We start from the raw sequence: 26,818 nt of genomic DNA on the forward strand, positions 1-26,818 counted from the left end.
TACAAGAGAAGGGCTGAACGTACAGGGAGTTCTTGAGAAGGTGACGTAAGATGGAGTGCAGGGAAAGTGGGCGGGGCCCGGGGAGGAGCCAGGCCAGTTCATCCACCAACAGGAGGGAAGGATGCACAACAGGAGGCCACAGGAGGGATGGATGCATGCAGAACTAGAAGTGGGTAGCAAAGCAGGTTTTCTTAAGATGGCTTTTTCTCAGGGTAGCAACACAGAGGTCATCAGATGAGAGCAAAGGAAAGGCTGCCTCTCCTTCCCAGAGTCTCCTGGTGGTAAACTTCCAGAGCATCTTACATTTTTCCCTCATAGCATTTGTCACGAGCGTGCCGTATAACTACTGGTGTGACTGTTCGTCTAACGGCTGTCTCATCCACAACTGTGAACTTCCTGAGAGTGGGGAATCTGCCATTGACCATGGGATCACCAGCATCTGGCACATACCTGTCTTCTAGATCAGTTACGGACTCACGCCCTAAGCTTCCAGTGGAAGTTCCCCCAAGACGACCATCTTCTAGATCAGGGTTGGCAAACTACAGCCTAGGGGACAAATCCGGTCCACTGCCTATGTTTTGTACATAGAGTTTTACTGGAACATAGCCACGTCCATTCCTTTGCTGCTATTCATCTACAACAGTAGAGATGAGTGGTTGCAACAGAGACCGTTGGGCCCACAAAGCCTAAAATACTCACTATCTGGTCCTTTACACAGTAAGTCTGCCAACCCCTGTTCTAGATCAGTGGTTCTCAGACGTGGGTGCTGGTCCAGCCTCGTCAGCATCACCACCGCCTGGGAACTTATCAGAAATGCAGATTATCAGGCCCCACCCCAGACCTCCTGACTCGGAAACTCTGGAGGTGGGGCCCAGGAATCTGTGCTCTTCCAAGCCCCCAGGGAGTTCTGATGCACACTCTCATTTCCGAACGGCTCTTCTGGCTCTTCTGGACGAGGTGTACAGATGAAAGGTGGAGCCCACGAGACAGATAAGGAACTTATTCCAGGTGAGTTTATACTCCCACGCGAGAACCAAACAGGCACAAAGGACTACAGGTCATCACTTATCAAAACTGTGAGAGCCGGCCTGGGATGGGGAGGAGGGTCTGGGGCAGGGAAAGGGCATGTGAGCGCAGATCTGGAAGAGGAGCTAAACATGTTGAGGAAGGATTTCAGTCTTGAAGAAGTGCAAGAGCCCAAGTGGGGAACAAACTCGGCACGTTCAGGGGACAAACAGTCCAAAGTGCTTGCGGTGTGGGAATGTTACAAGATGAAGTCAGAGAGGCAGGTAAGCGGCCAGAACATGGAAAGCTTTGTGGGCTATGGCAAGAAGTTCAGATTTTAAAGCACAAGCGGAAGCCACCAGAGACTACTGATACGATCTGATGTTTGTTTTTACAAGATGATGCTGGCTGCTGTGTGGACGGTGGCTTAGGGAGTCCAGGACAGAAGCAAAGAGACAAGTTAGGAGGCCGCTGCAGCACTCCCAGGAAGAGAGGACGGTGCCACACTGGAGCGTCTCTGAGGAGGTAGCATTTAGGGTGCAATCAAGGTCACCATTCCGGGGGTTCTGGTTAGGTCTGTTTTTGACACTACAGACTCGGCTCCTTTTGCTAATATTACCTTCCTCTTCTGATAGCAGATTATAATTAGCAAGCAGTAGCCAGAAGGGAGATATCCACGTCCCGTGTCAACCCCTAAATTTGCTCACCACCTGCAGCACCACGAGGACGCAGCCCCAGACCTCTTCCTCCAGGGATCCCACGACACCTACTCTTAGGCCTGAGTGGCTCCTATTTTCTCCCAGTCCCCCAGTATCCTCTTGGTCTCGTTTACTTTCCAACCACGATCCAAGCGAAAGCATTCATCACCTTTCAGGTTGTATACACAGGTTTATCCCATCCACAGACTGATCTGCTTGCTGATTCTACCTCCAGTAGTCGATCAGAGTCTTTCCCTCTCTCCACCGTCCCTGCCTTTGTTTGGAAAGCTTCGTTTCTCATTTTGTCCGTGCAGCAACTTCCGAACTGGAGCACTGGGCTCTGAATTTGCTTCCTTCCAACCCAAACTTGAATCATTTCTAAAAGGTGGATCTAATCACGCAGTCTCCCTGTATAAAATCATTTGGTAGCTTTCTATCACACTCAAGATGAAATGCCCACCTCTGAGCATGCCATGACCTGGCCCTTCCCCCCCTCCCCAACCCCCTTCCTCTCTTACCCCTCCCTGACACACAGCTGCTCTTCTGACCACCTCACCTCAAGCTGCTCGCAGTTCCCCTGGACCTGACAGGCTTCCTCGCTCACCCTGCCATTGTTCACTTGGGAGAAATTCCCAGTTGTGCTTTGGGACGCTGCTCTTGACTCAGGGCCGCCTCCTTCAAACACCTTTCCCCACTCTACCCTTGCGCACACGACTATCACTAAGCACATCATACTGCACTGGGATCGGGTGTGTCGCCCTAGAAATGATCAGGTCTTGGCCACCTTTCCACCAGTTTGTCCGAGAGCAGAGAAATACAAAGTACTTTAAGGGGAAGAGCATGAGGCCAGAAGCAGACCAATCCAAGTATAGTATTTTTCTCAAGTTCCAAACTTCATATTGAAAACTTACGGGGGAGAAAGAACCTCGTGTGGGTTTTGTATTCTACTCCATAGTAATACACGACTGTGCTGCTCTTCAATATAAAAAAACAGGATCACGTCCACACGATCGTTAAGACTGACGGCCCACTCCAGAAAACTGTTCCGCTTCGTCCTGTGTCCCTTCTAGCACATCACTAAATACGCTGGGTGGAGAAGAGCAGCGATTAAGGGGAAAAAGAAAAGCCAAACAGAGCTACTGAAAGCTTTTCAGAAATTCAGTGTCTACCCATGTGAAAGGAACTATACTATTTCATTTTTAAAACGTTCAGCTTATATGACAAAAAGATTGAAACCATTGTTACAGTTAAACTCGACTTACACTACACAGGTTTTTATTTAAATAAAACATGGCATAGAATAGGGGTTAAAGATCCCATGTAAGATAGAATTCAGAGAAACAGGAAAGGGCCACAGAAGCGACAGCTTTAGATGAATCAAGCTTGTACAGAAATATATTTTAAAAAGATGTGGTTTGCCACCATCTTCATATGAACTTGGAATAAATAAAAGTCAAGACCAGACTTAATTAGCACCACCCTGTTTCACTTTTCTTTCTTCCCACATCAGAGAGAAATCACACTCTTAAAAGATGGTTTCAGCTTTTATTGAACGAGGACTTTATTTGTTTAACATTACAAACTAAACTCTCCCTTTCTGAAAAGGTAGGTCTTACACTCACAGACAACCTTCAAGCATTTTATTTTAGAAACTGGGGGAGAAATCCATAGTTCATTAACAAGAAGATTCACAACTTCTTTTTACAGTAACGACGGCAGGAAACCAATACATTTCACAACCCAGAGTGGTTCAAACTAAGTATCCGGGAGCAGATTTTGAAACCTTGGAAAGATGACATAAACTGGACAAGTATGAAAACTGCTCATAACGCAGACTCTGGCTCTACCGACACAGGACAGAAGCTGGCTCTGCGCCGCACCTAAGAAGGCATCTTCCCTACGGCGCCCAAGGACGCGGCGTCTTCCCCTCCTCCCAGTCCTGTGCGCAAAGCATTAAGGCAAGCCTATTAAGGACCAGTCAGGCACGGGGTTACAGCAGCTGACCAGGGGAAATCTCTGTAACTTCCTGTAGTCTGAGAGCCTTTAAGGCAGACATCCGCGTGGCAGACTCTGCTGTGTTGTGTTTCTTTTCAGCATCGACCTGCACCTAAAGCACGAGAGGTCACTTCAAGTCACTTCGATGGAAAAAACGATCCCCAATCACTGCGTCTCCAGTGAGTGGAGAAACAATCTGAAGTGCTAGAAAGAATTAAGAGGCAAAAAGAGAGGAAAAGCCCTTTGGTTTAGACTTATTAGATGAACAGAATGTCTTTAACTCTCCAGGGAATATCAGTGTGGTGTGTAAAATTGTACTGATTAATGAGCACTCCTTTACATTCCCATAATTGTCAGGCCATTATGTAATTTCAGTAGCACATTTCCGCCCATTTTTCTATGAAAATAGCTATGAATACCTCGGTAATACAATAATGGTTTAATGATGACCATTTCTCTTTGGTCACGTACTATTTAAGCTCAGGCGGAGATACCGTCAAATTTAAAAACAAAACAATACGGGCTATGCCAATTGCTCACAAAAGCATGACACCAATAGCTTATTTAGTTAAAAAGTCAAGGAAATAGCTTTATTCACCCAAAGTTGTCTTCTAAGACAAACATCTGCTCTGAAATGCAGGAGGGGACATGTGTGGCAATCAGTCAAACCTCGGTTCATTTCTTTCTGGTCATCTGAAATCAAGGGCTCCTTTAGGTATCTAAACATTTTAGCAATACGAGGGCATCTAGGTCAGCAGATGAAGCACAAACACAAACCTAATTCTTTGGAATACTGGCGTGGGTACAGTGCTTACCACAACCCACATCTGTAAATGAAAATGCCGTATTACTTCTCATTCTATAGTGTCACCTGATCACCAGTAGAAAGTCACTCCCGTTACTTAGTGGGAAAGGGAGGCCACTGCTCATAACGAGATTAAAAGGCCACCATAAAAGTGAAAAAATATATGGGCCTATCCTATCCTATTTCAAGTTAGGGAAATGAGAGCCCACTTTTGCTACAGGGATGAAAGCTCGGTCAATTATTACTGTGATTAGCACAGGTTTCCCCCGCATTTCGAAAGTCTGTGTTATGCCACTTGCTTTCATGAAGACCTATGTTAATACCTGTTTTTGCTAACTGAAAGAAATCCAAAGAGGATTTTCGCTTTTATGAAAACCCGCGTTCAGTGCGTTCGTCTTGCAGCCAGCCATCAGAGGTGGCGCCCACATCCCAAGCAGCCAGCGGCCCCGCCGACCTCCTTCCCGGGGAAACACACACAGAAGCTTGCTGTCAAGCTGCCAGACTCTGAACTGTGTCTGTGAGCACCTGTGCTGTATCTTGATCTATCCCGTGCATCCGTTAGCAAGACGTGTCGTAAGTATCAGAAAAGCCTGAGAGAGGTTGTTTTTTTGAGCCTGGGAACCCTCAGAATTTTTCCCATATAAATCAATGGTAATGGCTTCTTCACTTTACACCGTTTCAGCTTAGGAAAAGTTTCACAGAAACACTCTGCTTTCGGACAGCGGGAGAAACCTGTAGTAGAAAATGAATTTTTTGCAAGAAGGGAAAGGAATAATTAATATATCTAAGAATGTATCTAAGAATAATAAAGAAGAACAAGCAGGGCTTACACAAGATGCGCTGAAGTGACTGATCTGAAGTAGCCTACTGAGTTCATTCAAGCCACGTGGTACAGGACATTGGCATCTCAAAGGAGTCCACCCGTTACAAACATCATTCACCCGAATCTGTCTAATATGCCATCAAACCTCAGTTGAAGACTAGACCTGTTCTAGCTACGAAAGCAAAAACGTCCCCAACGTTAATCAGAAGCAACTTTCTGTGCATTAAGAAAGCATTTTCTTAGAGGCAAAAAAGTAAAATAAAATAAGATACTATGGTTAAAAATAATGTGTTCTAATAAGGCATTGTGCCCACACGCAAAGGAAAAGAAAACCACCTAATCGCAATCTCAAAGGCTTCCATGAATGCTAATCGCTATGTTGGCTGCAATTCCACACCATCTGGAAGACGAGTGTTGGGCAGGTGACCCCCGTGACTTAGGAGTCATCAGCGCGAAGTCAGGCAGTTATCACAGACATCTCTGGCTCTTTGCACCGCCTTTAAAAAAGTTGCCGATAAGTTCAAGAGATGAGGAAGGATGTAGAAAACTATTCTTTTCTTCCCATTAAAATCCATCGTTTTTAGTGGATTCTCCAGTGAGGCAAACTGAGACCACAACACAGTAAAATGAGGTATTGATACAATAAACGTTCACGAGGACTTCTCTTCCCTTGCTTGAGCATCTGTGAGCATTACTACTGTTAAGCAAAGAATAGTTTATTACACATCATCTCCTTTATTCTCAATCCAACCAAAGTTAACTTATTTCACGATATCATCATCTACTGAAAATAAGTGGCACAGAGTCACATGTTGTGTGGCCTTCTCCCCATGTCCAACTTCTTCCCTCTCTCCACCAAATAACCTCCCTGTGAACTTATACATACTGCTCAAAGCACATACAAGTATTTTGTTGGCCTGATTTTGGTGAACAGTTCAGAGTGTGAATATGTGTGTGTGTGTGTGTGTGTGCGTGTGTGTGTGTGTGTGTAAGAAATGATGTGTTAAACTTCAAAAAGCAAACTACAAACAAATCCAGAAACGGTGCCAATTTAAAGATTTCAGTATTACGATCAATTTCATACACATACTGAGATACTTCAAAAAAAAAAAAAAAAGAAAAGAAAAGAAAAAAACAACCAAAGCGAAACAAACCTACTGAAGCAATTCTGTGTAAAATACGGTAGAAGAAGAAGAAGATGGGGGAAGTTCTGCAGATGGATGCAAAGCTGTGTACTATAAAACATGTCCGAAGACATTTAGTTTTGGCTTATGAAATTCCAACTGTATTTAAAGACAGGAACAGACGTGGATGGGAAACCCAAAGCTGTGTCCAGCATGCTATTAAACTAACAACTAACATTTATGGGGAAATAAAAGACATTGAATTCTGTAGATCAAGTTCCCCTTTAGAATGTCTGCATTAACCCAGAGAGGCAGGTCTTTCTGGATATCAGATCAGTTTGTAGGCATTCTAAAAACATAACAAACTTACACCAAAACCAGACCAGCCTGGGTAAGTAAGTGTATTATCTAGGCACCAAGAAAGGGGGAAAGTCTCGGAAAAATAAGGGAGGTCTCAGTGTTCTGTCTAAAATTCCAGAAACTGCCCATTTATGTGGCATCAAACAACAGGGAGGTGCCGAAATGTTTACCAGTGTTTTAAGTTTTAACAGTATTAAAATCAGTTGAGATCTGTAGGGACGCAACATTAAAACCATCATGTAAATAGCAGGAACTCAAGGCCAAGGCTAGAACCAACTCAAATCGTGAGCTAACAACATTGCCTGTTTCCTCCACCAAGATTTCAAGTTTGTCCAGTAATTTACACTGTGGTTTCTCGACCAGCTTTGAGATTGGGTGCCGAAAACTGGCGCCTCATCCTCGGAGGTGTCACAAACTGGTTACAGGGGTTGGGTTTGTCAGTCTGCTTCTGAACGGAACTGGCCGCGCTGCCCTCTAACTGACCTCCAGTGTTATAATTACAGTAAGACTGACGGTGCTGATGAATATGGCGCTTTGCCTGGAAAGTCTGCAGATCGGCAGTGGGGTGACCACTGTGGGAATTCAACGATTCCGAGGAGGCAGATGCCTGGCAGCGTGTACTTTTCGGTTGGCCGTTATTGAGGGAGTTGCTTCTCCAGCGTAACTGAGGTGGCTGTCGTTGGGCATTAATATGCTGCTTGCTGACTTGGATGTGATCTTGACTTCGCGTGCCCTGAGAGCCCCATGGGAACTGGGGATCCTTAGGAGCTGCTCTACTCCCCTTTTCTTGGCTCTCCTCTTTACTTCCTCTCCTTCCGTCTTCATCTTTTGGGATTCTCAGCTCTATGACCTCATCTTCTGTTATGATGATATGGGTCCCAGGGCTCCAAGAGTTCCTGTGCTTAGGGTTGCTCTTAAAGGGGAACCGGGGCTTCCGGTTCTCAGGAGGGATGAACCTATGAGGTACGTTCTGCCTACGGAGCTGCTTTGCTATCTCCTGCTGCTGCAGATTCTTAAAGCGGATTTGTTCTTGCCTCATCCAGCGCAGACGTCCCCGTCTGAAAGCCGGATCCCCGTTCATCAGCTGGGAGACGCGCTCCTCTTTCTCAAGTTCTCCGCTGTCCCCTCTGCCGCCGTCATTCTCAGACTTGCTACTGACACCAGCGCCGACGGGCTCCTTCGCTCTGTGGTTTCCTTGGCCTTTCTGTTCCTGAGATCCAATCAGTGGCAAGACTTTCTCCATTTTGAGCATTTTGTTTCTTAAGACTTTTATTTCCTCATCCTTCGTGTTGTTTTGCTTTTTCACTTCCTGCAAAATGTCTTCCAGTTTGTCAATATGAACCTTGAGGTCATCTACATCAGTCCCACCTTTACCACTGGCCATCATGTCTTCGGTCTTCTCATCCCCTACACCAACAGTGTCCCAGACATCCCTGGCCACTGCCCTCCAGGAGTCCCGCTCGTTGGGATCCTTCTTCCCGTACATGGCACAGAGCTCCTTCATCTTCACAATGGCCAAGGCTTCGATCTCCTGCCGACTGTGCCTAAAATCGTTGAGCGCAACCTCATAGCATATCTCTTTTACAGCCTGAATCTTAAGATCTGAGATGGTGACCCACTTGGAATCTTTACTCAGGCGCCTTCTCTGGGGGATCTGATACATTTTAACTGGCTCTCGTTTCTTCCCACTGCTAGGGAGGCCACATTTTTTAACAATGGTTTGCAGCTTGCTGGGAGGTAGCTTTTCTCTCAGAGAAGTAATCAGTTTCCAGCTCTCTTCGCAGGACCTCTTGTCAGAATCGTCCCCGCTATCAGAATCCGCGTCCTTTGGAAAAACAAAATCAAAAAATGGCCCCAAAATAACCAAAATTAAAATGTAAAAAAGGAAAATCAAACTGAAGAAAAAACAAGCCAAAAAGCCTTAACCAAATTTAAAACCAAAACCAAAAATAAATAAGTAAAACTAAAAAAACAAAAACAAAAAAACACAAAAAAACCCCTAAATGGTGTGTACGTTTATGAAGACATATGTATATAAAGACCATTAACATAAAGATTTGCTTGTTGCGTAACACTAATGCAAATTCCCACTTTCTAGCTTAAGTGATGAAATCTGCAATCCAATTTCTTAGGAGGACTGACACAGTGACCTTTCCCTCTAAGGTCATGTGAAGTTTTTATTTAACAAAATGCCGTGAAATGACATCTCCACCATCTTGAGAAAATGAAGTAAAACCTATGCCCCATACATGCTAACGCCCATGCAGCCACTTCCCCACATTTGCCTTGGTTATTGCTGTTGCTTCTTCCAGAAACTCTCTCCCCCACGAGTGAGCACAGATGCCATACAAGATGTGACGAGCAGGCGGATTAACAAAGGTTAGTAAGGCTGTAGGATGCCACGTTTTGTTTAGCTTTACTAAAAAGAGCAGCCCTAGAAAAAAGTTAGAAGATGAGAAGGTAGAAAAAGAAGCAGTCAAACAGGGATGATGTTAAAAATGAATCCCTACTGGCAGACCACGTGAGGTTCTTATCAACCAAACTGTTTTCTAGAAGACAAGAGGGCTTTGATAGGAGTCCTTCCACAAGTGCCTCCTGGAGTCGCTATTTTCTTGTCATGCCAAACTGATGCACTACGTCTGTGCAATTGACACTCGTTACCCAGAGAACAGGAAGCAGAAGAAAAGGATCCTTATGGTGGGTCTGCTTTTTTTGTTTTCACACACTTAAACCAACAAACACTTCACCTCCAAATTTTTAAGAAATAAATTTCCAGAATATAAATTAAGCTAGGCAAATATACTTTTCATTACACGTCATTTAAAATTCCCCAAGTAATATTTTACTACAACCTAAAGATCTTCTCTCCTTAGGAAAACCCATGGCATTTCTAGCTATTTGAGGAATATCGCTTTAAATGACAACTCTTCCTATCAAGACATGAAACAGAAAGATTATATTCTGCTCATGTAAAAATGGATCCACTTTAAAATGCTGTCTCTAACTCTTTCATACTTAGCTTGCACTTTACCTCTTCAAAAACTTTAGTTGGGTAGTCGGGCTGCTGTTTGGACTTGGGCCTAAAACAACTAACTAGTCTTCAAGGGCTAGCTGGATACTAACCAACTGTTCTTAACTAGCAAGAGCACATCCTGATAACACGGATCCAAGTGAAAGCAATGTTGGATTTAGAATTCCCTACGCTGGATAGGATTATGGAAGACTTTCTATTCGGGAATTCTTTCTATTCCTTGGAAAAGAAACTTTTCACTTAGAAGAGTAGTTCAGGATGGTCTAGTTAAAAAAAAAGAATCTCAGCATTCTCTTTTACTTGGCTGTGATTACCACAATTATCTCTAGCAAATAGTATCTTGCTTTCTAGGCCAAAGACTTCTATGCAGTTACTTTATACGCACAGTTATTTCTAAAAAATAACTTTTAACAATAATGATAACAATTTGGCCCCTGAATTTGGAGCTGTTGATCTATTATTTCTGTTGGTCAATAAATGGGTGCTAAACCCATCTATAAATCCTACCTGGTTGAAAATTTAACAAGAGAAAACACAGGGGCGCCCGGGTGGCTCAGTCGGTTAAGCGTCCGACTTCGGCTCAGGTCATGATCTCACAGTTCGTGAACCCATGTCGGGCTCTGTGTTGACAGCTCAGAGCCTAGAGCCTGCCTCGGATTCTGTGTCTCCCTCTCTCCCTCTCTCTCTGCACCTCCCCCCATGTGCTCTTTCTGTCTCTCAAAAATGAATAAACATTGAAAACATTAAAAAAGAAAAAAAAAGCAGAGCTAAATTTATAGACTCTATGCTATTTTTTTCACTTTTAGTGTAAACCTCAGAATGGCTAATCTTAAGTGATAAAAGAGGACATTAACAAACATTAGAGAATAAAGTATGTCTGACTCTTAAAAAGGTTTTCTTATCAATATGTATAAACTATATTTTACAGAACATCAACTCTGATTGTTCCCACATAATTGGCAACTATCACTCCGCCCCCACCCTGGCTTCTTCTCTTTTCCTTTTAAGATTGCTTAAGGATAAAATGAATACTACCTATCTATGAAATAACAAATATTCTAACCTGCTTTCGTATCATGCTTGAGAGACAACGATTAGGTCTGTTAACTCTAATAAAAATAAAATATATTCATATTATAAAAAATCATAAATAAAACAAATAAACAAGAAAGTCTACATAAATCCAAAACAACTCAAATTAAACTAAGTGTCCATAATTTTCCTTCTTCTTAAAATACTGTCGTATTGACTTTGTAGGATATGTTCTTAAAGCCCCCCTATCATGTACTGATCATGACACTAAATATTCTGTATGCAAAGTTTATGTGCCAAGATGTAAACCCTATCTCATGTCAAAAAAGATTTAAAGATATTTAGATTGACTTATTGCAGGGTTGGAAAAACTACTCGGGTCTGGCAAATTCACGTCACTAAATGCTGCTTCTGTCTTCATTAAATCCCAAATGCAAAGGCCTCCGTAAGAGACTCTGCAAGAAGCCTATGCAAATTGAAGAGAGAAGATACCTAAAGCACATGTGTAAAAAAGCAAGCACAAAAAGGACCAGGTATGTAACAGAGCACTAACTATAAGAGAACGTTCAGCAATGTGACAATGTGACGCATTTGGGGAACTATCGTAATACAATACTTATGAGCCTGAACTCCATTTTTGAAGGCTGTCATTATTCAAAATGATTACATTACAATATTAAATACAATTTTACTGCATAAGAATTCCTTTATATCCTCTCAATGTTTATTCATAGGGTGCATTCAAAACATATCTGTTTGTTGACCAATATGGGGTCATAAAAATACACTTTCCATTCAGTATTGTTACTGCTAGATATTCTTTAGGCTAAGGCATTAGAAATCAGTTCCTCTTGAGGACAAGAAACATGAGCGGAACAGACAGCTGGACTGAAGGGAGGAAAGCAGCCTCCCTGCTCTGAGTAGCTGCTCCTGAGATCCTAACCTGCTCTGCGAGCGATACACAGAACAGATGACAACCAGGACCTGACTACTTGCAGACTAAGTATGTCCCCTGGAAACGAAATAGGTCTTAGACACATTTACTTTCTCTTTACTTAATGGTCAGCATCTTTATTTCAGAGCAAAGAAGGACTATCAGCTCTTGGTTATGGAGAATGCCAGCCATCATCATCTCTCTCACCTGCTTTACTCAAAGGCTGGTCTCCGGCCCAGCAGCACTGGCATCACCTGGGAGCTTGTTAGAAATGAAGAACCTCAGGTCCCACCCCAGACCTGTTGAATCAGCATCTGCATTTCAACAAGACTCCCAGCTGGGGAAGAGGCACTGCTCTTTCTAAACAGAACAGAACACGGAAGCAATTCAGAAGACCCAAGGTGAAGCGTCAGACCCGTGACTTAACAGGGGTTTAAGAATGGGCAAGACAGACTTTTTTTAGCCTTGGTTTACTCAACTATAAATGGGAAGTAATATTACTCACTTTATTTACACACACGCCTACCAGGGAGGGCTATTCCAGAAATCAAAAAAAACCAAAAACTGATGGATGTTAAAACTCTCTGTAAATTACAAAGCACTATAGAAATACAAGGCACTACTGTTAATAACACACACAGCTTAATGATACCTGTCCTCATGTGATCTGTAACAGACCATCAGAGGCATGTTACTAAATCATACGTTATGAAGATAAAAGGCTCCTCATGTGTCACAAACCTTTCAAACCCCTAATCATACGGTAGCCAAATTCCTTCTGTTTTCATTAAAAACTAAATGTTGACTAGGCTTCGTAAAGGGACTCAAACACTGCTATTATCTTGCCCCAAACATGTGATTTGTTCCTACAATCCATTCTTTCTTGGACTTCACTATAGTTTCCAAGATAACAAACTAACTGATTTAACCCACTGCCAGGCCTAAGGAATGAGTTGCCCTGGGAGAGGCCACTTTAGCTCGAGCCCTTGGCTTTTCTGGCCCAGTTAGCAACAACGACCAGCCTCTCTTCTCCAAAGCAGAGCATCACCATAAGGCTGCAGTTTACACACAGCATTTTAGATGCTGTGTTTTATGCTAAGGGAAGCAACCAGTATCTCAGCTTTCTCCCTAATCTCCCCTTATTTTAAAAGAAGTCCATGAATCGTAAAAATTCTACACTGTATCCACTGTACCCAAAGGTTTATTATACCTTTTCCTTACATATCAAATGAACACCAAGAAGCTTCTTATGACCAGGGCTTTGTTAACCAAAGCTGGATGACCTTAAAAACAAAAATCTAACTACTAGATCAACTTATTTATCCATGCGATTCAGTTTCTAGCAAACTTGGAGAATCAATTCACATCATAAAATGCTAAAGCCATTATTAGCAGTATAAGCTGCACCCTTAAACCAACTTTTCGACTGCTCACCCGAACCCTTTCTCAACCTGGAGGAACCAGGCTTCCTTCTACTATTGGAGTTGGTTGTGAGCCCCTGCTTCCACTGTCATCCCACATGCCACGGAGACCCTTATTGAGAATTCAGACTCCATGCAGGGGAACAGAAAAGGATTAACACATGCAACTGTGCAGCAACACTTTTAGACACAGTTTAACTAAAAAAAGAAAAAGAAAAAAAGAAAAAAAAAAAAAAAAAAAAAGTCTGCCCAGCATAAGAACAATCCCCAAGTCAGCCCAAGAGCAGAGAATTAGTACTATCAGGTGATCAGAAACAAAACCAAGGCAAACACCCACCATATTCAATATAATTATTATTAAAAGATCCACCACTGATGCATACTCAAAAACCACTATCAGGAGGCAAAGGCTACCAGAAAAGCTCCCATAGTTCTTCAAAAAGCACTTGGTTTTGATAGAACTAACGATTTGACTTTAAGACATAAAAGGCACCACATCGTACCTTTATAGACACGTTCTCAGGCTAAGGCTACGAGGAGATGTAAGTTCATTCTCCATTAAGGAAATGAGAGAATAGCAGATGGTGTCAGTGAGAGCTGGACAAGCCATTTGGGCGAGTGCTCATCTGTGGAATGGGAGGGACCAGAGCAAGCCGCCCATTTCCTAACAGAGGATTGAGGATGGCCTCCTACCAGTCTCTGCTGCTCCAAAAGAAGATCTGCTTCCTCTTTCTCCTTTTTGTACAGGATCTCCATCTCCTGTAGCCTACAAGGAGAAGAAAAACGAGAGAGGAAAAAATAAATTGTGAAATCACTGGACTGTTTCATGCGTGCTACGTACTGTAGGTTTAAAAGAAGTGATGGTCACGTGGGCCACGTCATATTTGTTTGTGCATCACCTTTTCTCCATCTCCTGCTTCATATCAATCCCTTGTTTTTCCAGAAGTTCTCTCTGGGCAAACGTCCAGTCCACAGGCTCAGAGGGGGTCTCCGCAGAAGGAGTCTTCTCTCGCTCTGCCCGTGCTTGCTCCGGGTGGTTGAAACGAAACACATGATTTTTACCCATGATGATACGGTTTCCTAGAACAAAACAGAAACGCAGTTAAGAAGCCATTTTTTAAAAGGGTACTTACCTAGGTTAGTAACCTCACTCCCCCTCCCTTTCCCTCGTGCAAAAAGACAGCTTTTGGAGTTTTACGAGAACAGAAATCCTAATGCTAGCACTTCTTCAAACAAAGAGTCACACATTAAAGAGTTGCTCACACAAGCCACATGTTGTTTGCTGAAGACTTCAAACCTTTCCTGGTCTCACCTGAGCGCAGCTGAACGGGCTGGGCCACCCTCTTGCCATTTACATAGGTCTCTGAGCGTTCACAGGGCTCTAGGGTCACGATAACTAAGAAGAACACAAACTAGTGTTAGCATCACAAACCACTGGAGTAAGACAATGGAAAGCAGACGACTTCCAGGGTAACCAGAATCGATTCCTGCAGCCAACCAAGTGGCTGAAAATCTACACAGGAGCTCTCGCTGGGGGACCCAAACCAGGGACACGGCTAAGAGAAACATTTAAATGAATTTGACAAGCCTCAGAAAAAGACAGGAAATGTTCGTTTTGGTCATACCTGAGAGTTCAGTCCATAAAACTGAAAACTATCAGAAATCTTAAGATACAGGTACTATCCAGAAACTTAAGATCAAAAGCTAATATTCTGATTAAAGGAATGAATCACATAGCACAAAAATACCATTAGAGTATTGTTTTGTTAATAACCTGGGCAAAAATCAAGACTGACTTTTTCTTCCCTTTTAGATAAAGGAAGTTCCACTGGGTTAAAATCAGAGGTCCTTCAAATCTCCCACTACCCAGGATATTTGTTCCTTTCTTACTTGTCTATTAACTAATTAACATTCAAGACCAAGCCTAATTGCCTCTGTCCTGCTCGGTTCTTGGCAGTCCCAAAAGGGCTCCTTTTGTCCAGCCTATTTTCATGTAAAACAGCTATGTCCGTCCCAGCATTTGTAAGCAGCACAGGTTTCTCCATTTTCCAAATATTAGATCGTACGAGAAAGTATCACTGAAAGAGACAGGGAATGCCAAGCTTTGGGGATTTCTAATAACCCAGAATGAAAAGACTGCTGGAAAAGCTAAGCCAGGAACTCTCACCGTCCCCACTGTTGTTTCTCTCGCTCCGGAAGATACAATGTTCTTCTTTAATGTGAGCCCCACTCAGCACGATGTCCTGGCGCCGCTCAGCATCTGCTTGGCCAACCCTGAACACAAGGGAAAGTGTTTCCCAGGGAAATTCAGACACAAAAAGCACTGGAAACAATGAACCTCTTTCTCCCAGAGAATAGTCTTTGGTATGTACAAAAAAGGTATCGCTTCTTTTTATCGGAGTCTTTCAACTGCAAATTTTATTTTCACATATGATCAAGCTCCCTACGTGAGAATAAGAAACCAAGGAGCAAGGATACATCAACGTAACTCACTCAGCTTTATAAAAAGACACGAGTGAACTAACCTCCCTAATGAATTCATACAAGAAGTTAGAAGAAAATTTTACTTAGGGTGTTTAGGGAAAACTACATGTTAACTGGTTCAGATGACTAAAGCACGCATATAATTTGGGAAGACAAGATAGTTTGTAACTATTTCAGACAGGAAAAAGCAAATCATTACAACAAATTTTTCAAAAAACAACTTCCTTTTAGTTATGCAATCATTGAAAAGAACAGAAAACATTAAGTAACTGTAAGAAACAAATATACCTGGTAATTCCATCTTTGATGTAATAAAGCAGGCACTCGGACATGAGTGGGTCTTCATTGAGGTTAACAAGATGTGGGGTCTGAAAGAGGGTACAGATGATCAATCTGGAGCAAGTACCACCATGGGCTGTGACAAGAACAATGAGCCACAGGAAGCTGATGGCTTCCTGGATTATCTACAGTCCCTAGGTGAGGGACACCTTTTATTCCTAGTTGCGATTCCATTATAAACACAAAACATTCTCTTTAAGCCTTTTCAAATTACACCAATACACTCTCTTCAAAAATCATGAGTTCTGGGATAAAGAACAAGATCCAATTCTTGAGAAGGCCAAAGCATAAAGAATACAAAAGAAAAAGAAAGACAGGTTGATTCTCTGGATGGGCTAACCACAACTTTTGTAACTATCTGGATGAAATTCTTGAAGGGGACAAAACAGGCCACTTTGACATATTGATTATTTTGAACTAAAGGCACTTCAAAAACAGCAACCGCAGGGAGAGGCTTCCTTTGAACGAACCCCATCCCCCCCGGCCTCCACCCCAAGACAGGTCCTCCTAAAGGACCTCAGCTGTTGTGTCCCCTCCGGGAGTCCATCAACCAGGGAGGATAGACTCTTGTCCCAAGAGAGGAGACCAGAAATCGACACCAGACAGACTTTGTCACAAACGATCACACTTCCCATCTATTCTCCCAAGGGCCCCTTCATCTTTCCTGAAAAATCATTCATTCCCTCCTGAGAGGCCTATGTCCCTGCTCCCCTTTCCCTACTAACATGGTATTTAAGTCTGAACTCTAAGCCCTCTTGGGGAGTCACTCACTTTCCCCCTGGGCAGCTCCCACACACATATGAAGCAGACATGTTAATAAACTTATTTTTGTTTTTTTCTTACTAATCTCTTATTACAGGGCTCTCAGCTAAGAATTCAGAAGGGTGGAGGGAAAACAATTTTCCCTTTCTACAATCTCAAGAAATACTTAATTTTTTCATTTACTTTATAAACATGTCCCCACACCCCCTGTCACATCCCTCTATAATTTTTATCACTTCTTCCATGGTCCCCATTACTCTGTTTAGTTCATTAGTCTCTACTTTAAAGAAAAAATTAAAATTGTCAGCATTCAACAATACACACGTCTTGTAAAAGTCCTCTTCATCTAACTCTAATATTTCTAAAATCTTTGAAAAACCAACCTTCTTTGGTGAAAATACCCCACTGGAATCCAAAAATAAGTCACATGGTCTTGGGGTCAAAATCTACTCAAGACAGTGCCAGCAAACGTGGAAAAATGAAAGAAGAGTCAGATGAGTGAGTTAAGAACAGGAAATGAGAAAGATGATTAAAAAGAAATTAGGAAAAGCTCTACATTAGCATCTGCCTCTGGAGTTAAGAGCTCTGCTGGTTTGAGAAAGTCAAAGTCCTCTGTGGGTACTGTTCTTTAACGTCTATCGTGACACTGGCCTCAGAAAAAGGGCATCCTAGAAATAGGCTTCATTTTCCCTTGCCTTAAAAGTATTCTCCCACCCCATCCCCCGTTTGACTGAGGACTGACTGACAAAATCGTATATGTTTAGGTCGGACAACGTGTTTTTTTAAAGGTGTCCAACATGTCAATTTAATACACATACACATTGTGCAATGATTACCACAATCAAGTTAACATATCAGAAACCGGTTCTAAAACCAAATCTGGATGTGGCCAGTGGTGTATCCCTTCCTTTCCTGAGGAAGTCTAGAAAGTTAAAACAAGATGCATAAAATTAAAGCAAGAAAAACCTTTGGAAACAGAGATCTCAGTTGGAATTCTGGGCTGTTTATATCACAACACTAATTCAAGTTATTTATAACTTGTGTTAAATGCCATATTTTTACAAGTTGTTACCAAATTTTTCCATATAGTTCTTTACACTGAAAGATGTTGTTAACATCTTTCAAGATACACAAAGGGACAAATTCTATCAAACGTAGAACTGATAACACCTCTACAATCATAAGTCATATCTTGATAAATAATGTCTTACCGAAGCAAACACTACTAAACTGTGAAAACCAGGGATCTCTGGCAATACAGACAGACAAAATACTGTTATTATTGTTCCAGTTCTAAAAAATTATGTGACCTTGACAGAAAAACCAAACCAAAAGAATCCCAGCAAAAACAAGGAATATTTCATATCAAATTAAAAACAAAAATGGAAAAGTCCCCACTCACTCTAATGCCAACCTAAAGAGATCACCATCGGAGCCTTGCAGAACATGTTTGAATCTCTCATAGCCAATTTGGGGTTATTTGAAATGAAGGACCACTTATTACTGGCATGAATATATTTACTTTATAAATCAATTTATGTTTAATTACTACAGTCAAATGAGGAGCACACAAAAATAATCATTTGATAACAGTTTCCCAGGACCTAACAATAACTAGGAAGCAACTCAGTAAAAGAACAAAACAACAACAACAACAAAACCCAAAACAAAACCTACCTCACGCTATTCTAATTAGCTACAAGGTATCTACTACCTAACAACTATGATAACATACGTAGGATGGTAACTACTGGAGTTTTATTTATTTTTTTTTAACTAAGAAAGAAGCAGAGGAGGCTACAGGGGTGAGGACAGGAATTGCTTTACTCAGTACAATGACCGTCTGTAACACAAACTAAAGAAGCAAACTTGAGTGGTATTTTTCTAAACAAACCTGAATGGCTGAAATTGCTTCCATAGAGTCATAAATCAGGGCTGCGGGCATCTGTGGGAAAATCTACATAGAAAGAGTAGCCAAACTGAAGCAAGGTATGCTAGATGAGAGGCTGGGAATTGAAAAGAAAGCAACAACGCACATGAGTAAACGTATGGAATCGTGACCGAAAGTTAGATTTACGGCCTTGCGTTTTGTTTTTTAAACAGCAAACATGACAGGCATTTTAGAAACAGGCTGCCTTTGTACTGTAAGATGAAATTAGAAATTCTGAAATTAAGCCGAATCCCAAGACGAAACGAAGGGAGGAGGGGCCAGCCCTAAAAGGCCGGAAGTGCCTCAGTGACCCAGACAAACAGGAAGTTTGTCTTTTGTTGGGTGGAGTTTCACAACACTGTGTCCTACCTTCTTCGGTGAGAAAACTCCCAGGGTTCCTCCGTCTTCTCGAATGGCAACTCCCATCTCGGCCAACAAGGCCTCTCTAGAAGAACAACAAGCACACCAGAATACCAACACCAAATGTCAATTAAATCAGTCTCATATGAACTAGAAAATAAAGCATGCAAAGCAAAAACTACTGTCTGTGTTAGTAACACAAATGTGAAAAACCTGTCTATCCTGTCATTAATGAGAAATTATTTTTAAGAAAAACAGCACATTCAAAATAAATTCTGTTCCCATGTTAGGTAAAGTTATATTCACCCAAGTAAGGACTTTGTCTCATCTGACTTTAGAGGCAGACAGTAATTCATAAATAATATGTCTACTAATATTTAAAAAAGGAAGAAAGGGATAGTCCTTAAGGCCAGACATCTAACTCAAAGAACCGTTTCTTCAAAATCTAAGAAAGCGAGACACCTGGGTGGCTCAGTCGGTTAAGCATCCGACTTCGGCTGACCTCGTAGTTCGTGGGTTCGAGCCCCGCGTCTGGCTCTGTGCTGCCAGCTCGGAGCCTGGAGCCTGCTTCAGATTCTGGGCATCCCTCTCTCTTTGCTCCTCCCCCACTCTCTCTCCCTCTCAAAAATTAATAAGAAATATTAAAAAACAAAACAAAACAAAACCCTGACAGAGCCCTTTTAACAAAAAATCAAAGAAAGTGATCAGAAAGGAACTTTGATACGTTAAGATTGTCTATAAGTGTGATTTTCTCAAATGTTATGCTCCTATGCCCACCACCATATGGACTCAACAATTCTAGCTTAGAATCCTTGTAAGAAGAAACTTCTAAGTGTTTGATACACCCACTGCATCCATACAACAGCACTCACTTCTTCCTCATCTTCCGTGGAGGAGGAAGACAGGTGTGAACTTTTTTAAATGTATATTCATCCCAAAAGGAAAAGTATTATTTCAGGTTACATTCACCTTCAGGGTAGAGAACTGATAGGTTAAGGTAGAAAAGGGATTTTAAAAGTCTGCAAATCAAACTACTTCACCACTTAACCTAAGAGGTTCTAGAAAACATAACTCAAAGACAATCATCCGAAGGGCTTTATTATTTGGGCCTTTATCAAAGGCAGTTGTTTTGCAAAGTAAAAACTCTATCCCTCAATATCTTCCACTTTATATGGGCCCTGAGCACCACTCGGTCCAGTAAGGAACACAGGACTCCCGCAGAGAACAGGGGACTATGTAAGCCTCACTGGCGGAAGGCCCAGAGCAGGCTGGGCTCTGTTCTGTTCTGTGGTCGGTGAAGTGGACGCCGGGGGCGGGGGGGAGGGGTGGGGGCTTCGCTTTTACTTCCAGCTCATCTTCTCCTTCTATAAAAGGAATCCCAGTTCCCCTGAGAATGTGCAGACACTCCCCGAGCTTAATAATATCCTGACCTCTCCATTCTGATGGCCTCTGTTTTACGCAGCTTCTCTTCCCAGGTTTCATTCAGCTCAGCAATGATCTTCTCCGATTCCTAAGGGAGGAAGTCCACAGTTCAAGTGAAGACACTTATGATGTGACAGGCTAGGTCTGGGAAGGACAGCAAGATGCCCTTTGTGGGTATGAGGCAGAATCTAATACAGTGAGATTTTTTTCCTTTCTTAATATTACATACAATAAAAATCATGAAGACTAGATCTGGCATTAAATCAGCCCTAGGTATATAACCCTCCTAAGTCCTAATAAAAATGCCCTAATAGTGAGTGTGTATGTGTGTGTTTACAGAAGGAAGAGTAACATGAACATCCAAAAATGCAAGACATTATTCCCAACAGCCACTTCTACAAAAGAATAAAGCCACCAAAGGTATTCATTGCTTTTGTTCCATACCGTAATTTCACCATAACACCGATGGGGCTCAGAATACATTTGCCTACAATATGGCATCTTGGCATATTGACTATTTTCAGCTGAAGCAATCGGAGAAATGGTATCTGCAGGAAGGACTCTGATCTCCTCAAGCAAGCTTTAAGATCCCCACCCCCAACTGGAGAAAAGGCACATCCTCACCTCCAAAGATGGAGGAACACCAGGAGGAATCTGAACAAACAGGCCTTAATAGGTACCCACTCCCCCCGCCCCCACCCCATCCTATCACAATTTCCCATGACTCTTCCCTCGTCATCAGGTTTAACACCTCTTTGGGTCTTTTATTTTCTTATGAAGGCTCCCATGTCACATAAAACTTACATGAAATCAATTTGTGTGCTTTTCTCTTGTTAATCTTTTGTTGTAGAAGCCCCAGCCAAGAACCCGAAGGGTAAATGAATGATATTTTAACTCCCCTGTAACACAATACCCTCCTGAACACAACCCAATACCTGCCATACAAAGGTTTAGTATTAATCTCATCTGAAGGTATGTAGCCACTGAAGTGACAGTTTCCTCATCTCCCACTCAGTGTTTATCAATGCCAGAAATATAAGATTTCTTGATCTCAAGGAATTTACCATATACTAGGGAGAGAGAAATAACCGGTGATTCGTTCACTCAGTAATTCTGCATCACCTCCTTACATGCCAAGCCCTGTTTCAGGCAACCAGAGATGTGGCAAGGAACAAAATCTCTGTCTTCGTAAGACTTCCATTCTGGTAAAGAGCCTGAAGTAATCGATTTTAATCAATAATTCAAATATACGGTATGTCAGAGAGCAGTAAGTACCTTGGAAAAAAAGCAAGAAAGGGAAAGGGGTAAGTGCGGGAGCAGTTTGGGGTGGGGCCGTCAGGACAGGGCTCACTGCCGAGGTTCTGCGTGAGCAGAGACAAGGAGCAGGGGCCACCACACAAACACGTGAGGGAAGAGGGAAGAAACGGCTGCCATTTTCCAGGAACAACAGTGTGGCCAGGGCAGCGTGCTTGCGGACTGTGCGCGGGTAGGGCAGGAGAAGACCACAGAGCGGTTGGCCAAGTGCTAGAAGCGAAGCATTCACAGGTGGCGGGAGAATGGGTGAGCACGAGAAGGATGCTCACCCTGATGAATGAAGGACAAGTGGGAACCGACTCGGTGGGAAATGGAGGGGGGAGGAGGAAAACCTGAAAGGGAGACGAGCACGTGCAGAAAGCAGGAGAAATCTAGTCACGGAGACGAAATCTGCAAGTCAAAGGGTGAGGACGAGGAGACTAGCGATGATGGGATGACAGCTCTGGGGACAGCAGTGGTTATGACTAGGGACGAAAACCCTGCACAGTTTGCAAAATATTTCACTGTCTGATTCACTTAACAGGCTATCGTAAGAAGCCGCTGGGATCTGAAAACATAATTCTCTACACAGAAAGAAACAGTGAACATGTAATACGATCAACCCTAAGACACCTGCGATTTCGTTTTCTGGAATGACACACGAGAGCACGTAAAAAAAGCCACGAGCAAAAACTCCAGGCGGCAGGGGCGGGGCGGGGGGGGGTGGGGTGGGCAAAAGCAGAGGAGTACAAGCGTCAGGAGAAACAAACGGGACAGCATGACAACGATGATGACGGTGAAGGACGGCAACAGCTAGTGAAGAGGGACAAAGAGCAAAACCGGTAACCGAGTTAGAAAAGTCAGAAACCACATGGGCACCAGTACGGTCCACACAAAGGGGGCCACTGAAAAGGTACTCGTTTGGGAAGGGTCACTCACAACCTGGGGGATGTGAGAGCAAGTCTGCAGCGGGAGCGGGGAGGGTGGAGCCAAAGAGACAACACCACTCAAGGTGGCCACATTAGCCCTGTGAACAGACCCCACGGCTACCTGAACGGCATCGCTGCACACGCCTCCCAGGACTGACTTCGCCTGCAGTGCACCTGCCACTCCCAAGTTCAGGGAGGAGCCCATATGCTGTGCCAGAGGGCCAGCAACCAAAACACCCTTACAATTTTGGCAAGGAGTGAGATGGCCAGGACAGGAAGCGTACCAGGAACCAAGTGGACAGCGAGCGCCACAGAAGTTCTTCAAACAACAGTTCTAGCAGAGTAGCATTAAGTGCTTTTGCATATACTGTGAAAGGGCAAATACAAGACAAGCGGGCACCATATCCTCTGTGACAGTAAGGCTGATTAAAGACGGCTGGGGAGAAACCTTGACAGTCTCGAAATGGTAACTCTGAAAACAAAGGATAAGCACAAGAGGTTGCCCAAACCGGAGCATCTAGACTGGTGCTCATTATGCAGAGTGTGGCCCACAAGCCACTGATGTTGGATACGGAATACAAACTGACCCAGGAGCTGCTTAAATTTTTTTTTTTTTTTTGTCCCGGGTTGGTTATTTTCAGGAGCAGACTGTGCCTGATAAGAGGTTTATCTGGCTATATGAAAGCTATTCCATTTGGGGGCAACTGTAAACTCAGCCCATCTAGCAAAATCGCTGTGGAGGGACCCTCTTGTCTTTTGCTGCCAATTCTAATGCGAACTCTCTAATTCTACTTTCCACCTGGAGGGTAAATCGGGACACAATCTCTTTCTTAAAGAGAAGATTTAATGAGTTAGCTGACGACGATGCTAGTTTTATTTTTCATTACGGCTTCAAGTTGCAATTTTTAGGTTGTCTCAGAAGCTATTTGTTAAAAATCTGAAGAAAGCTCAGAGAAAATGATATTGAGCAAAACTTCAGTGCTAGAAAAAGCCATTTATTCCAGAACCATTCTAGAAAGAAAGAGACTGGGGGCCAGAGAACCTACGGACTAACCTGAGGCCACACTACTTCCTGAGCCACTAAACCCTAGGGCTGAGTTTCCTGACTCTTGACATTCTTCCTTCAATTAAGGCAGAATCAATGGGATTTCAAGAAAATATTCGACAAAACAGCCTGCCATCAATTAAGAAAGAGGGAAGGACATTCTTTCTTGAAGCCTGAATAGCAAACTGAGCATAAATAAAACTGAGCTGACAACAGGAGACAACTGCGGTCTCTGAGTTGTCAACCTGCTCTGCAGGCAGGACTGGCACACCGGTGCCCAGTGCTGCCCATAACCCTAGGAGCCCAACTCCAGATTACACTGACACTGGGATTCATGCTTCAGAAATAAGGAGTCGAGACAATCTTTAAGGGTCCTTCCTTTGTGCACGTAGTACCCAAACACAAAAAATTCCAAAGAGCGATGACATCAGCAACCTTTTTTTTTTTAAGCTCCAAGGAACATTGGGCTCAGGCGCCATTCAACTTTGGCCTCACATTCTGTAGGTCTAACTATCTGTATAACGCTGGTTAGTAATTGTGTTCACACAGCTAAACACGATTTAATTTCTTTGTCATGATTCGGTTAAAGTGGCAGAAAAATCCACAGAACAAGTCAGAAATATTTCCATGAAAAAAAAACGACAGTTAAATTGTGATATTTAAAAGGTTAAATGCTTACTACATGGAACATTCCTTGAAGCCATCGGATAGCCAAGGTTTTACTGTACTGAACACAGCATATGCTCCATAAAGTAAGTTCCAAGTGTGGGGCCCTCGGGCCGCCTACCCCAGCATCTGCCCTTGCATGCTTCTGTAATGGATATTTGTGGATATTTATAATCCAAGCCTCTGCAATGGCACTCCTAGTACTGACTTTGACGCCAGACTAATAAACACCAGAGCCACCACATGGTAGCTATGGTTACATATTTAAAACCTTACTGAATAAGAATCCAAATCAGGGGTATGTTCATTCCAACTCAGTTTGAGTTGTGATTAAAAACTGAGAGCAATTACATTTCACTCTCTTTTGCCAGAGACGTTTGTGGAGGGATCAAGATCTTTATTGATGGGGTTAACACGGGTCTCTTCCATACAGAAAGAAGCTATTCAAAAAAAAGAAACAGTAGCAACACATTGTGCACAAGTCTTCTACCAACTGATCACATTTTTCAAGTCAAAAATACAGAGAAGCAAAGGAAAAGAAAGTGTCAGGAAAATGAATCAACCCCCTCTCCTTTATTACTGTTTTCCATTACAGTATTTTTGTTCTGCAGTATCATGTCTAAGGAACACAGTTCCTAAACATTCAATAACGAAACGGTCCCAAAATGAGAACTTCTCAAGCATCTCTATTGTATAACCACTGCTTTGCACTGTGCACGCAAGATGTTCTCCGCCTGAGTCATTAAAATGCAGGTCTGCTGGGACGGAATTCTCACCATTCACAAAACAGGAGCAGAGCTAAGGCGCTGAGGCCCCAATAGACTGCAGGGCTGCATTAAACACTCAAGATCCAACGCAAAACCATTAAGAAGCAATTTTCTAAAGCTAGGGAAAATGGAAGACCGCACCTATTTTGGCTTAAAGGAAAATTAAAACGGAAAAATTTCTTTTCTGATGAAAGTAATAACAGTTTTGCTTTGGTTTTGGTGGGAAGTAGAAAGATTGAGGGGAGGGTTCCCTGAATAATGGCAGTGTTATTCCCAAGAAACTATTTGGAAGACATGGAGTGACCTAATTCCTAAAGAGTCTGGTTAATGCCTTGACTCCTAACATCCAATGATATTTTTCAGTTGGTCCCACCTGGCAGTTAGGACAATTTTTTTCTTTTACGCCAAGATGCAAGTTAACAGAAAGTATAATCTCATTTGTACACCAAGGCTTTAACAGGCATACAGTGAGATTCAAAATCCCCAAAGACAAAGAACATTTCATATTAAATAGTAAGTGGGAGATCTCACCTCCCTCCCATGGAACCCCTGCACCACCACCCCTCCCCCCCACTGGCCTGAATAGAAAGAACCCCGCACAGCAACTCTGTCACTGATGTCTATTCATGAAAAAAACACACACAGGAAGCATTCTTGCACAGACTCCGCTGATGTCTCTATTAAAATTTCAAAGGCAATTTTAAAATAGCAGAAATTACCCTTCAAGTTACAGCAATTGATGAAAAGATTTCTCACCCTTTTCCCTTTGCTAGGTATTTCAGGACTTCATCCACTTTCTGCTAACATGCTCTGAAGAAAGAGACAAGATCAACACTCTGGTTTCCGAAGCACCTAAGCTTGGAAGTGAGTAAAACGCCAAGGGAAAAGGCAGACTAAGAAACAGTAGCCTATTCTTCATATAAAATCTTTTTCTGGGGGCGCCTGGGTGGCTCAGTCAATTAAGCATCTGACTCTTGATTTTGGCTCAAGTCATGATTTCCTCGTTTGTGAGATCAAGCCCTATGTTGGGCTCTGCGCTGAGGGCATGAAGCCTACTTAGGATTCTCTCTTTCCCCGCCCTCTCTCTCTCTCTCTCTCTCTCTCAATAAACAAATAAACATTAAAAAAAATAGTAAGATCTTTTTCGGCCTCACCTGAAAAGGAAAATGAAAACATCTGCCATCTTTAACTTATCAAGCTTCCTCCCCTTTTAGCGGTGAAAAGGCTCAGCAAACCTTTCCCATCATTAATTTATCAAAGTGTGTCACTGTCCCCAACAGTCCTTGAACAAGCAGCAGTTGTGGAGAATACCGAGTGCAAAGAGCCTGTTGGCTGCAAACATAACTGCAACTTCCCAGCTCCCTGAAAAACTTTCTCTGCCCTCCTTGTTCCTCCCCCGACACCTCCATCCCCACCCCCCCACCCCCATACTTGGGAATACAAAGTCCCAAAGGCGTGGTGGATCAAACGATCACCCTGGAGGTAATGGGCAGGGAAAGAAAAAGCATTTGTGATGCTGTCACAGTGACCTGAGAGATGGCACGGTCTGTTCTCACTGCAGTCACTGAGGGGCAGGAAGGACCCGGGAGCCAG

General features: G+C 42.9%; 1 protein-coding gene and 1 long non-coding RNA gene across 31 annotated transcripts in view; one reads left to right on the plus strand and one right to left on the minus strand.

The window, feature by feature from the left end:
- Positions 1-26,818, minus strand: part of KIF1B (kinesin family member 1B) — a 143,078-nt gene that overhangs the window by 51,994 nt on the left and 64,266 nt on the right. For 16 of the 29 annotated variants that reach the window (XM_058719131.1, XM_058719127.1, XM_058719136.1 and 13 more), the window contains 7 exons: positions 20,534-20,613; positions 19,113-19,188; positions 16,001-16,080; positions 15,396-15,502; positions 14,541-14,624; positions 14,128-14,308; positions 13,922-13,994 (listed from right to left, as the gene is read on the minus strand). In XM_058719131.1, the coding sequence (XP_058575114.1) occupies positions 13,922-13,994; positions 14,128-14,308; positions 14,541-14,624; positions 15,396-15,502; positions 16,001-16,080; positions 19,113-19,188; positions 20,534-20,613 (681 nt within the window). Of the gene's footprint in view, positions 1-3,234; positions 8,636-13,921; positions 13,995-14,127; positions 14,309-14,540; positions 14,625-15,395; positions 15,503-16,000; positions 16,081-17,196; positions 17,260-18,707; positions 18,771-19,112; positions 19,189-20,533; positions 20,614-26,818 lie in introns of those variants that run through there. The other 13 variants (XM_058719120.1, XM_058719122.1, XM_058719123.1 and 10 more) reach the window with 2 other exon arrangements.
- On the plus strand, positions 11,306-21,213 carry LOC131505502 (uncharacterized). Of its 2 annotated transcripts, none has more exons than XR_009258424.1 (3): positions 11,306-11,406; positions 20,865-20,945; positions 21,050-21,213. It is a non-coding gene; the product is annotated as an uncharacterized LOC131505502 (long non-coding RNA). The 2 variants fall into 2 exon arrangements; XR_009258425.1 differs by lacking the exon at positions 11,306-11,406 and adding an exon at positions 20,569-20,721.

Source organism: Neofelis nebulosa, chromosome 2 (genome assembly GCF_028018385.1).
Source record: "Neofelis nebulosa isolate mNeoNeb1 chromosome 2, mNeoNeb1.pri, whole genome shotgun sequence".
In the NCBI taxonomy this organism is placed as follows: domain Eukaryota; kingdom Metazoa; phylum Chordata; class Mammalia; order Carnivora; family Felidae; genus Neofelis; species Neofelis nebulosa.